This window comes from Osmerus eperlanus, chromosome 9 (assembly GCF_963692335.1).
Source record: "Osmerus eperlanus chromosome 9, fOsmEpe2.1, whole genome shotgun sequence".
NCBI classification, from domain to species: Eukaryota; Metazoa; Chordata; class Actinopteri; order Osmeriformes; family Osmeridae; genus Osmerus; species Osmerus eperlanus.
This window is the reverse complement of record NC_085026.1, coordinates 8953592-8967606: the sequence shown is the minus strand read 5'-3', so window position 1 is coordinate 8967606 and position 14015 is coordinate 8953592. Positions and strand designations below refer to the sequence as shown.

At 45.2% G+C, this 14015-nt stretch overlaps 2 protein-coding genes across 3 annotated transcripts in view; both read left to right on the top strand.

Moving 5' to 3' along the window:
- Window positions 1–405: 405 nt before the first annotated feature.
- On the top strand, window positions 406–5299 carry spata7 (spermatogenesis associated 7). 2 transcript variants are annotated; one of them, XM_062470249.1, is made up of 12 exons: window positions 406–610; window positions 913–978; window positions 1103–1192; window positions 1308–1355; window positions 1493–1629; window positions 1811–2274; window positions 2482–2533; window positions 3167–3288; window positions 3388–3438; window positions 3618–3695; window positions 3924–3981; window positions 4274–5299. In XM_062470249.1, exons 1-12 carry the CDS (start codon window positions 574–576, stop codon window positions 4835–4837), a joined length of 1767 nt encoding a protein of 588 aa, XP_062326233.1. In that variant the 5' UTR covers window positions 406–573; the 3' UTR covers window positions 4838–5299. The 2 variants fall into 2 exon arrangements, with proteins under 2 accessions (XP_062326233.1, XP_062326234.1); XM_062470250.1 differs by lacking the exon at window positions 913–978.
- Window positions 5300–6005: 706 nt separating this feature from the next.
- Window positions 6006–14015, top strand: part of ptpn21 (protein tyrosine phosphatase non-receptor type 21) — a 16990-nt gene continuing 8980 nt past the window's right edge. The window contains 11 exon segments of the mRNA XM_062468992.1: window positions 6006–6181; window positions 7252–7552; window positions 8965–9134; window positions 9712–9809; window positions 10969–11036; window positions 11146–11216; window positions 12156–12243; window positions 12425–12513; window positions 12994–13034; window positions 13037–13080; window positions 13526–13605. Of these exon segments, the coding sequence (XP_062324976.1) occupies window positions 7373–7552; window positions 8965–9134; window positions 9712–9809; window positions 10969–11036; window positions 11146–11216; window positions 12156–12243; window positions 12425–12513; window positions 12994–13034; window positions 13037–13080; window positions 13526–13605 (929 nt within the window). The 5' untranslated portion in view covers window positions 6006–6181; window positions 7252–7372.

Sequence of the window (14015 nt, the reverse complement as noted above, 5' to 3'; positions counted from 1 at the left end):
ATAGAGACAAGTCATCCAATCCCTCCATTCTTGTCAAGTAAGCCTCAATCTGGTGAAGCCTATTCTATATTTAGATCTTCTGTTGCGTTGTTTTGGAAGCAGAAAAGGAAGCATTGGAATACACCTGAAAGCTATAGGTCGTGATTATGTTTTTCTGATTGGCCACATTTGCCACAATTCCAACAGTTAGTGGACATGCATGTGTTAATTCTTTGGGATTCTAGTTTTTTAGCAACTACACATTGAATTTAATGAGGCAAATCCTTCATGTAAACTAACATTTGCCCCCGATAAGAGTTTGTATTTAATGCTTTCCGGGATCTTTCCTTCAGTACCATGGACAGATACTTCAGATGCCACCTTTTGTAATCTTTGAAAACTGTGCGTAGAGCGTAATGACGCTGACATAGCAACCAAGCATGGCGACGGACAGGCGTCCTGATCTTGGTGCTGGAGACAGCATTATTAGCAAGCTTGCTGGCTAATTAAATCCAGACAGTGATACAACATTTGAACCAACATTAGCAATCTACCTAGATTTTCGTCCAACACCGATGTGTTGGACGACGGAGCATGGGATACATTGCCTATATTATGGATTCAAAAAGAGGTGTGTAGTTAGCAGCAGCTTGACTTTTGTAGAAGCAAGATGGCTAGCTACTTTACTGTAGCTAAACCACTTAGCTAGCCAGTTAGCTAGCCAAGCTAGAGCTAGTTTTTTTTCTGCGTTATTTAACTGTTCAGGTTATTTACATTTAGTTCGTGTTTAGCTATTCTTATATAGGCAATTAACAGTACAGGTGAAAACTAGCTAGCGAGCTATATTTACACGCACGTTTGGTTTAAGTTAATTGTTATCCTAGGCAGCTAGACTAGCTTGTTAATTCTGTTTATGAATTGTTTTAATGACAGTAAATGCATGGCCTGTTCCAGTAAACCAAAGTGCACCACAAGGGGAGAATATTTTGAAAACCAGTCGTGAGTAGTTGGATAGTTTACAGTTTTATCAGATTTGAAATGTCAGTTAGTAGCCAAGTTAGCTAGTGCTTGCTACTGTATGTGAAGCACTGCTAAACTCAACAATATCCATGTTTGTGTCTAGCTTTCTGTCCTCGGTCATCGAGCAGACTCACTCAGTATATTATTCAAGACCACATGGTTTCTCATTATAAAAAGGTTTACTCAGCTAAAGGTACGTGATGGAGTTCGAAGGGTGTGTTATAGATGCATAAACATGGCATTTGACTAGATTTATTCTGTAGCAACTTGTTATTTAGAAATTGTCGTATTTCCCCGGTTTCCTACAGCTGCTATTGATGCCTCTGTTCCTAAAAGCATGTTACACAGTGTTAAATGTAAGTAGCAAATATCTCAAAAGTTATACTTTATACTTAAAACAACACTCCTCCCAGTATGTTTACCACACAGAGATACTGCATACTCACCGATAGCTAACGGTAATCATTTCAGTGCTCATTGTATGATTTCCTAGACAATGACCAGTTGCAGCGAGACCAGTTGATGAGAGAACGTTCCAGGTGTGAGCGGCGTCCCCAGTCAGCTCATTCTCTGTCCCAGAGGAGCAGTCGGACTGGCACCAGAGCTTCCTGTGTGTCCCAAAACGCCCAGGTAAGACATCATCGAACCATCACCTATTATATATTTGTCATGGATTGCGTAGATACTTTGATATCAAATGTGGATTAATCTCTTTTAATCAAACTGTCACTGTAACTATGGAAAAAAAAACACTGAACAGTAAAAAAATCCTTGAAATCATGATATTGATTTATATTATCGTTGTTTTCAGGGCAGAAGGTCCGTTCAAGGACAAGAGAGTGCCTACTTTTGTCTTGAAAGCTCCATGATCTCCAGCCCAAGGCTCAACACCTCCTTCCATGCCAAGCAGATAGTCTATCCATCCCACTCATCTTTTGGGCACGGTAGCCCCTCACAGCCTGTCTACTCTGCATCTGAGATCAGCTACAGGGGCCCCAATTCTCTGAGGCAGCACTCTGTTCACTCTGGCACCTCAACTGGCACACAGAGTGGCTACAAGGCTTTCCAGGACCCTGCGCAGAAAACCTACAGCGGTGACTTGCTTCAAAAGCATTCCCATCATTTTACCCAGGACAAGCCTTTCACTCCCAGGACCTTGAAGTCAGACAGCAGGTCCCATCTGTCACAGTATCGCTACTACACCCCCCCTCGGAGGAAAACCAGCCAGAACAGCACTGGCCCCCGAATGACACGGCAGGAGACATATCGCGGAAGGTAGAAAGACAAGTTCAGATTCAAAATGAGTTTCTGTCTGCATGTTTGAAAAGGTCAATATGTGTGTACACATGAGTGAGATGTGGGGGTGGGGGGGTGGGGGTGGAGAGAAATGTCATATTTAAAGAGAAGTTAATTAGATAAACATGGAATTCAAGAGTGCACAACAGGTGTGCCCTGACTGAGTCCAGTTTGTTCTTCCTGCAGCACACATGCACACAAGGATTTCTTATCAACTGAATTGGATGATCCACCTCAGGTAAGTTCTATAGTGCCCACAATTTAAGTCAACTGTTCATATGGCACACACAGTCATGTAGCCTATACATGAACGAGTCTTGTGCCGAGAGGTAGGCAAACAGTACGCCATACTAATACACTATCCAGTATCCAGTGTTGGCTGGATTGGAGAGATGAACCCGATAATTAATGAAAATAATGACATTCAAGGACTTACACAAATGACACACAATGCAAGATCAGCAAAAGATTTGAGTTTATTTTAAGCGGTGTGCTGCTCCAGAGATTATAGACACACTGTAGTAGTTGGGTAGCCTAAGGATACAGCAAGTGTGATTGATTGCCTGGCGATATCCAGGTCTTGACATGAGGTAATGATATAAGAAGATGTCTACGGCTGCAGTATCAATCATACTGGCAGACTTGATTGGCTGGTTTGAGAGCGGAACAGCATCCAATAAAATACTCTCTCAGATTGGAAAAGTCTGTGCTTCAAGGTCAAGGATTTCAAAGTGATTAATATTGCAGGACAGCGTAAACAACTCTGTTGTAATAAGTCGTAAAACATGGACATGCTGACACAGAGAGTGAAAAATAATGTATTGAATATTCAGTACATCTTTATTCCATTTCTTGTTTACTGTTTTGACAGGGATTTTGTGCTGAACGTGAGTGGTCAGACGATGACTCCCACGCATTAGATACCTCAGCATTTGGACACCAAAACAAAGAGTTCAAAAGCCGTAACAGTGATCTTCATCTTTCTTCCTACAGGTAATATTCACCTATAGCCTCCAATGACAGCACAAAATTGTGGCAATAGCTTTTAAATGTTGCAAATTTTGTGAAACCAAGTATTTTTGTCGCTTCTAGAGTTTCACCAGAGGGAATGAAGTCTCCAATCCTGAAGAGAGTGTCTGCCGAGTATGTTTTTCTGTCAGGTTGACATGATCAGACTCTTTTGAGGCTTTTATGAATAAACATGCTGATGCTAACACGTTAGATTAACACACATAAATGCTACATGAAGGATCACTATTAACTGCAGCTCTTGTGGGGCTTGTTTAGATTATCTGCAAAGTCAACACTTCATCTCTCAACAGGGAGGAGGAATTGATGTACCTTGAATTTATCGCTGATGTAACAAACGAGATCTTGTCTCGGGGACTCTACTCTGACAGGTATGTCACTTTTATATTAACTGTTTGCTCTGGACACCCGAGACCTTGCAGGACCATCTGCAGTCAACACTGCATCCCCTGTTCATGTCAGGCCATAAATCCAGATGATGGCCTTGATGAAAGTCCTAATAATACTGCCTCATCATCGCATAATGGGTATTTAAACACCATCCAGGGGTACGACAATGTTACTTCATGGTGATTTTCTTTGCCTGTTCCCTCAACAAGGGTCCTAGAGCGAGTGTTTGAACGCCACGTTGAAATAAATAAACTGCGACTAGACGAGGTGAGTATGTATTAGTTTCAAGGTTTCAAGTTTATGCTTTTTGCTTTTTTAAGCTTTTTGCAACCAGGACATGGCCCATTGGAATTAATGGTTCTGTTCCTCTTGAAAATCCCCATCCGTTTAACCAAAGTCCTATTTTGTGGTTTCTAAAGACATCTTTGAGTCCCTTTTTATATAGTTTGTGTAGATGCTTCCTTTACTATCAACAAATGGTCGAGCGTAATTGCTTGTGTAGCAAGTCTAAGCATTTAGTGAGCGCTTGATCATATTGTCACTGCATTTCTTTTTAAAGGATAAAATGCGCCACCTACTGGAAGTATTGCAGAATGACCTGCAGAGTCCAGCCAACACTCCCACCTGTAGCACAGAGCCTAAGAGTAGCGAGCACAACCTGTTGCATCACTGGCACCGGAAGAGCCCGGACACAGAAGTGACCTTTGACACCAAAGAAGACACTGATACTTTACCCTATGCATCATTTAATGAGGGACACAATGAGAAGCTGGAGAGAACGCTCCCCCTATCTATGTCAACACCCCTCCATAGAATCTCTCCGGAGAGGACTGTAGATTGTTCTTCAGAGGAAGCTGTACAGGAGCCGGATGACCAGCACAATTACAAACAAGAACATGAATCATCCCTGGCTGAAGAAGCCAGTCACTCTGTAGCCAATGATGAGGACCATATCTCCCAAAACCCAGCAGCCGTTCATGATGATGGAATTTCCAGAGAGCTGGAGGAACTGGGCAGAAACATTGCAGAGTCACTGTGTGTGACCAGTAATTCAAATAATGACTCACAGGGCGTCACAGAACTTTTTAACAAAGTACCCTCTCTCAGTGATGATGACTTTTGAAGATATTTTTGATAGTTGATGTTGCCTAAGGAGACTTGTTACAACTTATATATTCAAAAATTAAAACTTACAGTGTACTTACTGTTCATATTGTGGAATGCCCACCCCCTGCCAAGGTGGAGTTAGTTCAAGGCACTGCATTGCCATGGAGATTTATACAGTATTAGCTATTTACCAATAAGTATACCAATAGTCAGAACCAGAAATAGATTTTTGTACTGTACTGATCTAAGTGTTGCTCACGTGTTTAGTGGCCTATTTGATTTTCTTTGAAGTAGCATCAGTAATCGCATGTTAGTTTCACACTCTCAGGACCCTTACAGAATGTAATGCATTTTTGGAGGAAACAGGCTTTTTATTCTCATTCAATGCACTGTAGTCTTTAACCTGTATCTTACTATGACTGTGACTGATAATAACTATATTTTCAATTTTTACAATAAAATGTTTGTTATCCGCTGATTTCTAGAATACATTTGTACATACATTGTATGCATTTGCATGGCCTAGTTATGCCACAATTGCACATAACACACAATGAAAATACATTTTTGTTGAGCGCAACTTGATTTGGTGCTAGTAGCAAACTTCTGGGACTCGTGTTAGCCCTTAGCGGTATTCATTTGTGGCTAGACATAATTGAGTGAAAATGCATTGCGAATTTGGAGGCTACCCCTGCCCTGGAGGCTGCGTCGGAGCCCTGCACCGGTGGGCTCCGAACCAATGTAATCCCTAGTTGGTGAAAACAGGGACTCCTCCGTTGAATTAAAGTAACTGGATTTCGCTGGGACGTCCTGTAATGAAGACCTTCAAGTGTGAATGAAGTATTTGTAAAATAAATGTAACACGCAAAGCACTGCAGTAGATCAGCATAACACAGCTGTCCTCTTTCTGATATTTTCCCTGCCTGACATTCCAGCTGTCTGATGTCATAGCCTCAAAAAAAATCCTCTATGTATCACGCCGCTGTTAAAGAACTACAAAACATTTAAAAATAATCAAACGAAAGACTTGCTCATTGATCGTTGTAATAAATATTGTAACTATACGTTATTAAAAAATATATGATTTCCTGATTATGGGCTATGTCGATCTGTAAACGTTTTGGGAAAAGTGGTAGAATGTAGACCCGCGGATGTAGGGATCCACTTGTTGCTGTAGTCTCGGCAGGAAGTGAAGCACGTTGGTTGTGTTGGTTAGATTTCGGATCGGATTTAGGCATGGAGTCGTACTTTCCAAGTTTGAAACCCAACATGTAGACCTTTCAGAGGAAACTTCGCAAACTAGTATTGATGGTCGCAAGGGATTACACAAATATGAAACTGATTTATTTGCCTTTGACAGGTATGATCATGTAGAGGAAAACTTTCCCAGCGATATTGATGATGCTTGCTTTCTGATTCTGGGCAAACGCCGAGCTTGCACTTGGCTTGCAGCTTGCTAGCGTAGCTAGTTTACTAGCCGACGCAGTTCAGCAGTTGATATCTAGGCTCCGAGTACTGAACATTTTTTCTCTCCAAAAAAGCTCTTCTTAGAGTGTTGCTGTACTGGACATGTTCTGGAATCGTGTGTTTTACATGCTGTATATGTTAGTGGTGAACATGTAACTGTAAGTCGTAAATTAGCATAAAGCGCCAAATAATTGAATACGTTGGCTAGAATGTTACAGTAATTTACAACTTGTTGCACCAAGCATGTGTTAAGGAACTGTGGTAGTAAATGAGTCTATTGAATCCATACCAACTGGCTGGAGAACTATACTTATAGCTTGTACTTATTGCTGATCCCAATCTGTTACTCCTTCTATTGCATGTCCATGGGACAGGCGTTAAACATAAACACGAGCTCAGCAGGAGGCTATTTTTTCATTGTAAAACAATTTAGCAATGCTTTATTTTTGTTAAGTAATATAACAGTATAAAACGTCCATGCATTGAGTGCAGTGAGAAAGTTTCCGTACATCGTATATGTAAAGTTAATGGTTAGCTACTAATCTGCACAACTATTTACACATTGACAACTAAATGAAGACATCGAGTTACCAAGCTAGATGTTCCTACGGTCCTACGGAGGAGCTCATAACGTCTCTGACACTGGTGACTTCTGTTAGAAAGAAGATGCTCCACATTTTAAGAGGCTTACTGTAACTAATAAGTTCAAGGGTTTCCTAGACGCACATCTAAGCAGGATGCAACAAGCTAGTACTAGTATTTAGGCCAGTGTGGTTTTGTACAGTTGTGATGACTGTGCTGTGGTCGTGATTAGACAATAGATTGCCTGAACACAACACAGAATTGGCTGCAGGCCCCTGCCATCAACAATTAGGCATTGTCATCTCTGTAAGATGTACTGGGCTGTCAAGTATTTGCGTTTGGTTTAGTCTGCCATAACATTATATCTGTCTTCTCCAACAGGTATGCATGTGCCTGAATTGTGGATGGCCTCATATCCAGTCACTCTGTGAAGGGGCAGCTGGACAAGTAGCCTATTTCTGGACTCTTAAAGGAAGGGCCTGCCTGCACAAGGATCTTAAACATGCCCTTGCCGTTTGGCCTAAAACTCAAAAGAACTCGAAGGTACACAGTCTCCAGCAAGAGCTGTCTGGTCACCCGCATTCAGCTGCTCAATGGCGAGTTTGTTGAGTTTACTCTTTCTGTGGAAAGCACCGGTCAGGAATGTCTGGAGGCAGTTGCCCAGAGACTTGAGTTACGGGAGGTATGTATGAGCATGCCGAAACACACATGCCGTAATTGTTGTCACATGTGTTTGTGATAGACCACTTGTTACTGTGACGCTGTCTAATTATTGTCAAGACTCAAGTAGCCAAAATTGTCATATCAAAGTAGTCTATGGGTTAATATATGCGGCTATGGATCACAAGACGTTTGTCATTGTCACAGACGTTCCACGGGCCCTTAGTCATATCCTGTCACGTAATTGTGACAAGGACTAATGGGAATATAATAATATACCCACCTGTGTTCCTCAGTAAAACTCTCTTTATAGGTAATGTTGGTTTCTGATTTGATCAGAAGATGAAACTAGATCACAGCATGACATTGTGTAAGATGTGGCTACATGCCAGTAATATCATGTTTTAGAACGTAATCTAAATCATGGCGTTTGAGGTAGTCAGCCATGCGGAGGGCGACAGGCTATACTGTAGATAGACAAATGGATGTTTGTGCCTGCATTGGCTTAGCTGTGCTTGCTCTCTGTTCCTCTCTGGAATGGATGCGGTTTTGGTTGAAAGGTCATGTAGCCTCTACCAATAGAGAGAGATGGTGGTGTGAACAGAGTTTGAACTTTTGCAATGGGGGGACAGTTTGAATTCCAATGGTTTTTAATGTGCAACACGCCTAACTGTCAACAGAGCCAAGATGAGCTCGCTCTCTTTAGTAGAGTTGTGATACGCGGGGTCACATGATGTCGGCGAGAAGTCCTTGTGACTGCACACTGGAATAAACAGAGCACGGTTAATTTACAGTTGTAATTTCAATTTCAGCGGTAAAAGGAACAGGTCTTCATTTCTATAGATTCTGTTATGTGCCTAGTTATTTACGTAAGCTCTTTAGTCATCACACTTTTCAAGCACATTACTTTAGATGACTTCATGTTTGCACAAAAACAGGGCGTCTTCCAGAGTTAGCCGGAATGACCTAACTGTGGTTGGTAACCATCAGGTAATGAGTTGTGGGAGATCCTCCCTTCCAACAAAAACAATAGGCTCCAGGTTACCTCAAGCCAACCTGGTGTTCAGTGCGTGTTATGATGCATACTTCTGAGCTCTGGCCAGACAGTCACAAGACTGAGCAGGGAGTGGCAGCCCGTAGCCTGCTGGAGCTTCACATGCCCCATGATGCAGCTCTGTGGATGGTTTTAGATGAATGCGTGTATTCTGCTCACAATGCCGAAAGGGATTGCCCCTCCATAGACAGTAATTAAGCCTTTCATTGGTAAGATGAAACCCCACATACATCGATCCCATCAGCCTCTGTGTTGTTTCGTCATGTCTTTTAAGATGCAGGCTGCTATGTAGCCTCGCTCCGGGTCCCATGATTCTTGTCCCATGGGTGACAGTGTCCTCCCCCCTCTCTTTCCTTCCCCCCCCCCCCCCCCCCCCCCAGATAACATTCTTCAGCCTCTGGTACTTCAACAAGCAGAACCAGCAGCGATGGATCGACCTGGAGAAGCCCCTGAAGAAGCAGCTGGACAAGTACGGCCTGGAGCCCACCGTGTACCTGGGGGTGGTGTTCTACGTGCCCAGCGCGTCCCAGCTGCAGCAGGAGATCACCAGGTGAGGAGCGTCACGGAGCACAGCCGGACGGAGAGGCCCCCCCTCCCCACAGCATGAGAGCCGATCCATGCCTCGTCCTCTCCCCTTCCTCCTTTTGGTTCCGCCTTCAGTCACTGACTCCCCCCGCTCTCTCGACCACCCCCCCACGCCACCCTTCTCTCGCATTTGTTCCCTTTTCTTCGCCTTTTTTGTTTTCGAACTCGCTCGCTTATACAAGAACACACTCATTTACTCCTCCGCACTCTCTCGCTTCTACTCGTACAGTAAACTACTCTCTCTTACCCTGCTTGTACGGTTAGTTACTTTCTCTCTCTCTCTCTCTGTACTCGTACAATAGAAATCTACTCTCTACTACAACAGTAAACTATTCTATACATACTCGTACAATAGAAATCTACTCTCCACTACAACAGTAAACTACTCTATACATACTCATACAATAGTCACCTGCGCTCTCTCTCTCTCCCTACTTGTACAATAGTCACCTGCGCTCTGTCTCTCCCTACTTGTACACTAGTAACCTACTCTCTCTCTCCCTCTACTCATACAATAACATACTCTCTCTCTCTTTCTATAGATATCAGTATTACCTACAACTAAAGAAAGATGTTTTGGAAGGCAGAATCCCATGCTCTATAGAACAGGCTATCCGATTGGCTGGCCTGGCAGTGCAAGGTAATGAAACATGCCTCTTTACTCACATGTTGACCAAACTTGCACAAAACTTCATAGACCTTTTGCAACATACTGACAATTCCTCAGACCAAAACTAAATGAATGTTTTTGCCACTACACAGCCCCTGCTGCTCACTGGTGTGAATTCCAGACCGTAGAAACCGTATTGATTCTGAGAAAGAATGTGAACTTTGGCCTGAAATATTTAGAATTTTAGAGAACCCTCAGCATGCAGTTCTGCAATGAGTTCTGGAGTTGGGCTGTAGTCTGAGAGTTAGTCCGTAGTCAAGTCATGTCCACTATTCTATTTTCTGTTTTATAATGTCTTTCATGGAACTTTTAATGTAGAGCACTTAACAAGCACCATCAAAACAAGACCAAATCAGACCAAACAATAAAACAGTTCTGGGGGTTGTGGGCTGTGGGGTGTTAAACCCCTTTAACATTAGTCTCCAGTCTGCCTGAAAAGTCCTCCTCCAGCTTCTGTCTGTCCAGAAGAATCTCAGACACTGCTGGCAAAGTTATATCAGGCAGTGCAAGTTACTGGCCTGGGTGTTAACATAGCCCAGCCGCTGAGATCACTTACTCCACCACCACCAGGTCCAAAGGACTGGACAGTGTGCAGAACAGAGAGGAGGAGGCCTAGGCAGAATACCAAGATTTTCTTCAAGGCTTGGTTAACCGTGCAAAGTGTTAACGCACCTTACAATAGTTTTTTCTTTATTTTTTGCTCACGTTACATTTCTTTAGTAGTTCTATATGTGTAATGTCGGGTGGCTTCTATTTTTGCTCGGCGCAGCACGTTAGCATGGCTGAGGCCCAGGATGGCAGGCATTGCTGAGAACGTTGCTTGCTGTAAGGCTGAGGTGGCTGAGCGCGTTTTGGATCACTAGATGCCGCAGCGATCCCCTGCCGTAACAAACGGATCCCCTGGTCCCTAAAAGTAGCTTGTCGGGTCATCAAACACCATCCACCGCCCTCCCAAAAAAACATCACGCCATTCGGACGCAAACTCTGTCTGCCTTCTAAAGTCGGAAATAGACGCATTATGAAATTCAACCTACTTTTAGACACCAACCACCCCGGTACATTCAGCATGAATTCAATCAGCATTTTTTCATTGTCTCTCTCTAATACAACACACATTTGTCTGTTTCAGCTGACTTTGGAGACTTTAATCGATACGAGTCTCAGGACTTCCTCCAGAAGTTTGTTCTGTTCCCCATTGTAAGTATGATTCGGTTTCATTCTTAACCACAGGCTAACCTGTGCTGCGTATTCAAAGGCGATGTACCGTAGATGTCACAAGCTCTGTCCGTCTGTCTTGTCTGCGCAGGGTTGGATCCAGGATGAGAGAGTCCTGGAGGAGGCCACTCAGAAGGTGGCTCTGCTCTACCAGAACTACAGGTTAGAGAATACACCAAGTCCCAGCATCCCCGGCAACCTGTCCTACATCTGTGGCGAAGCTACACACACACACACGCGCGCCTCTCATTCTCATGAGAAAAACAGCCTCACATCTCATCCCATGCTGACGCAGGCAGGCCGGGTTTTTAATTCTCTCCAGGTCCACATGTAGCCGGCCCTGTCGCTCCTTCTCATCTGTTCTCGCTTAGCAGTCCCCATATAAGCCTGCCTGACCACGGGCCCGCGCCTATGATTTACTCGCAGGCGAGATGAAAGCCAGAGCTGGAGTCAGAGCTGGCACCGAGACCCGTTCGTTTCTCTCTTCTCCTAATCCAAAGACATCTGTTTCTCGTCTTCCCTCCTTCCAACATGTAGGTTTTTCATCCTCCCCACAGATGGACCGACTGTCTCCCTCTCCTGCTCTCTCGCTATCTCTCTATCTCTCTCTATCTGGAGAAAGATGGATAGACGGAATGGGCTGTAAAAAGCAGAGAACATCCTAGGGCCAAGAACATACTTGGCCCTAGTTGAAGGCAGGCGGGTGGGAGGGGGGAGGGAGGCAGGCATGGAGGTGTCAGGTTGGGGTGGGAAGGTGAAAAGTTCAGATATGTGTGCGTCTCTCCGTGTGTGTGTGTGTGTGTGCCCACATGTACTTGTTTGAGATGGTTTTGCGTATGTGTCTATTGAGCACGTTGAAACAGATGCAAGATACGATCGAGCTGACGTCGGTGGAGTTGGAGCATGGCTGGGGGAAGGAGACGGAAACGTGTTCTGCCTCCCTGTCTATCTTGTGTCTGCTTGTCCGTCAGACAGACAGACAGTCTGTCTGTGAATGTTGTCTTCCGTATTCAGCTCCACCAGACTAACACACACACACATTCTGTTGTTGTCAGGTTGTAGTGAACAGTGTGGCGTTCTCTCTCTCTCTCTCCATGCTAGGGGGCTGCCCGCTCCAGAGGCCGAGATGCTATACATGTTGGAGGTGGAGAAGATGGAGGGCTATGGGCAGGAGAGCTACCAAGCCAAGGTTAGCCACCCCCCCCCCCCCCCCCCACTTCCATGTCACCGTGGAGACAAGCCAGGCTGAGCTGGGCCTGACCTGCTTCTGCGTCCACCACACACAGTCAAATATTCCCTCCATTAAGGATTACCCTTTGACGCTTCCTATCTCTCCCTCACCCCCCCCCCCCCCTTGTGCCCTTCCACAGGACAGCCAAGGCACCGACATCCTCCTGGGAGCATGTCTGGACGGCATCTTCGTCAAGCACAAGAACGGCCGCCCCCCCCTCGTCTTCAGGTACGGCAAACCGCCACACGATCCACGGCTGTGTGTGAAGTCCGCCACAGATGGCCTTCCGTCTGGGAATTCTCAGCCGAGACCGGTAATTGCATCAGGTCCCAGGACAATTGTATTAGGCTCGGTACGGTCTATGAGGCTGTTCTCGGGTGAAGGCTGTCCCCTGCCGGTCCAGGATGAGCTGAAATCTTCACTTGAGAGGCCAGCCCTGGTTCTCAGGGCAGGAAGTGTCATCTGGACAGCAATGCCCCATGGAGTGACAGTCTTAGATTCCATTCACTGTCTGAACAGAGATCAGTAGTACTACTTTCTGAGATATCCCACCCACCCATATTCCTTTGTCCACTGTACGCTTTTGATTTCCAATGGGGCCTTCTCTCCCACAGTCTTGACAGAGGCTGTGGCTTTCTACAGTGACATGGGACTGCCGTCACCTCATGCGTTTTGCCTGTGTGTGTGTCTTTTTAATTGGTCGTGTAGGTGGAATGAGATTAACAACATGACTCACAACAAGTCCTTCTTTGCCTGGAGCTGGCGAACAAAGAGGAGAGCGTACAGTTCCAGACGGCAAGTATTCAACCCCCAGCCCCGCACCACAGCCGGAGCACTCCTCTCCCTCTGCGCTCTCTCTCTCTCTCTCTCTCTCTCTCTCTCTCCTCTCTCTCTCTCTCTCTCTCTCTCTCTCTCTCTCTCTCTCTCTCTCTCTCTCTCGCCCTCTCTACTCTGTGCCCCCCCCTCTCTCAAGGAGCGTCTGCTCTCTAAATAGACTGTTCCAGAGATTGAGTTAGCTGTCAGTCAGTCCCTCCCAGTGATGCACCTGTGTGTATTTCGGTGTGTGTAAGCGTTTATATTTCATCTTGACCAGTACGCTATGCTATGAATGTTTAGCCACGTAGCACTGGATGGAGGTATTTCAAAATGCGGTGGATTAGTATTGCGGGTGTGAATCAGCAAGCGGACTCCGTGTGCAGAATGTCTCACTGTTTGCCTGCTTTCTTTCTGCTCTCTGCAGGAAGACATGGAAACCTCCAAATATGTGTGCCGGATGTGTCTGGCCCGGCACAAGTTTTATAAGATTAACAAGAGCAGCCTGTAAGTGTCTCTCTTAATGTGTCTGGTCCTGTTCCTGTGTCTTCACATGTGGGTGTGTGGTCTGACTGTCTGTGTGTGGTGTGCGAGTGGGTGTGTGTGTGTGTGTGTGCGTAACCTCTGAGGCGCGGCCTCACTTCTGTCCCTCTCCTGTCCAGAGAGGAGTCTGACCCCCCGCCTTCTGAGGGCTCCCAGAAGTCCATTCTCACTCTTTCCTTTCCTCGCTTTCCAATGCTCTCTCGTCCCTCTCTGCCTTCTAACAAGGGGTGAGCAACGCTGATCTCCGCCCCCCCCCACCTACAGCACCCCCCCCCCCCCCAAACTGAACCACTCCCAATCCCACCCCCTAACCCCAAGCCACAGGCCTGCCCATAGATACATTAAGCTTGACTTTAGAGAGTGAGAGGAGGGAC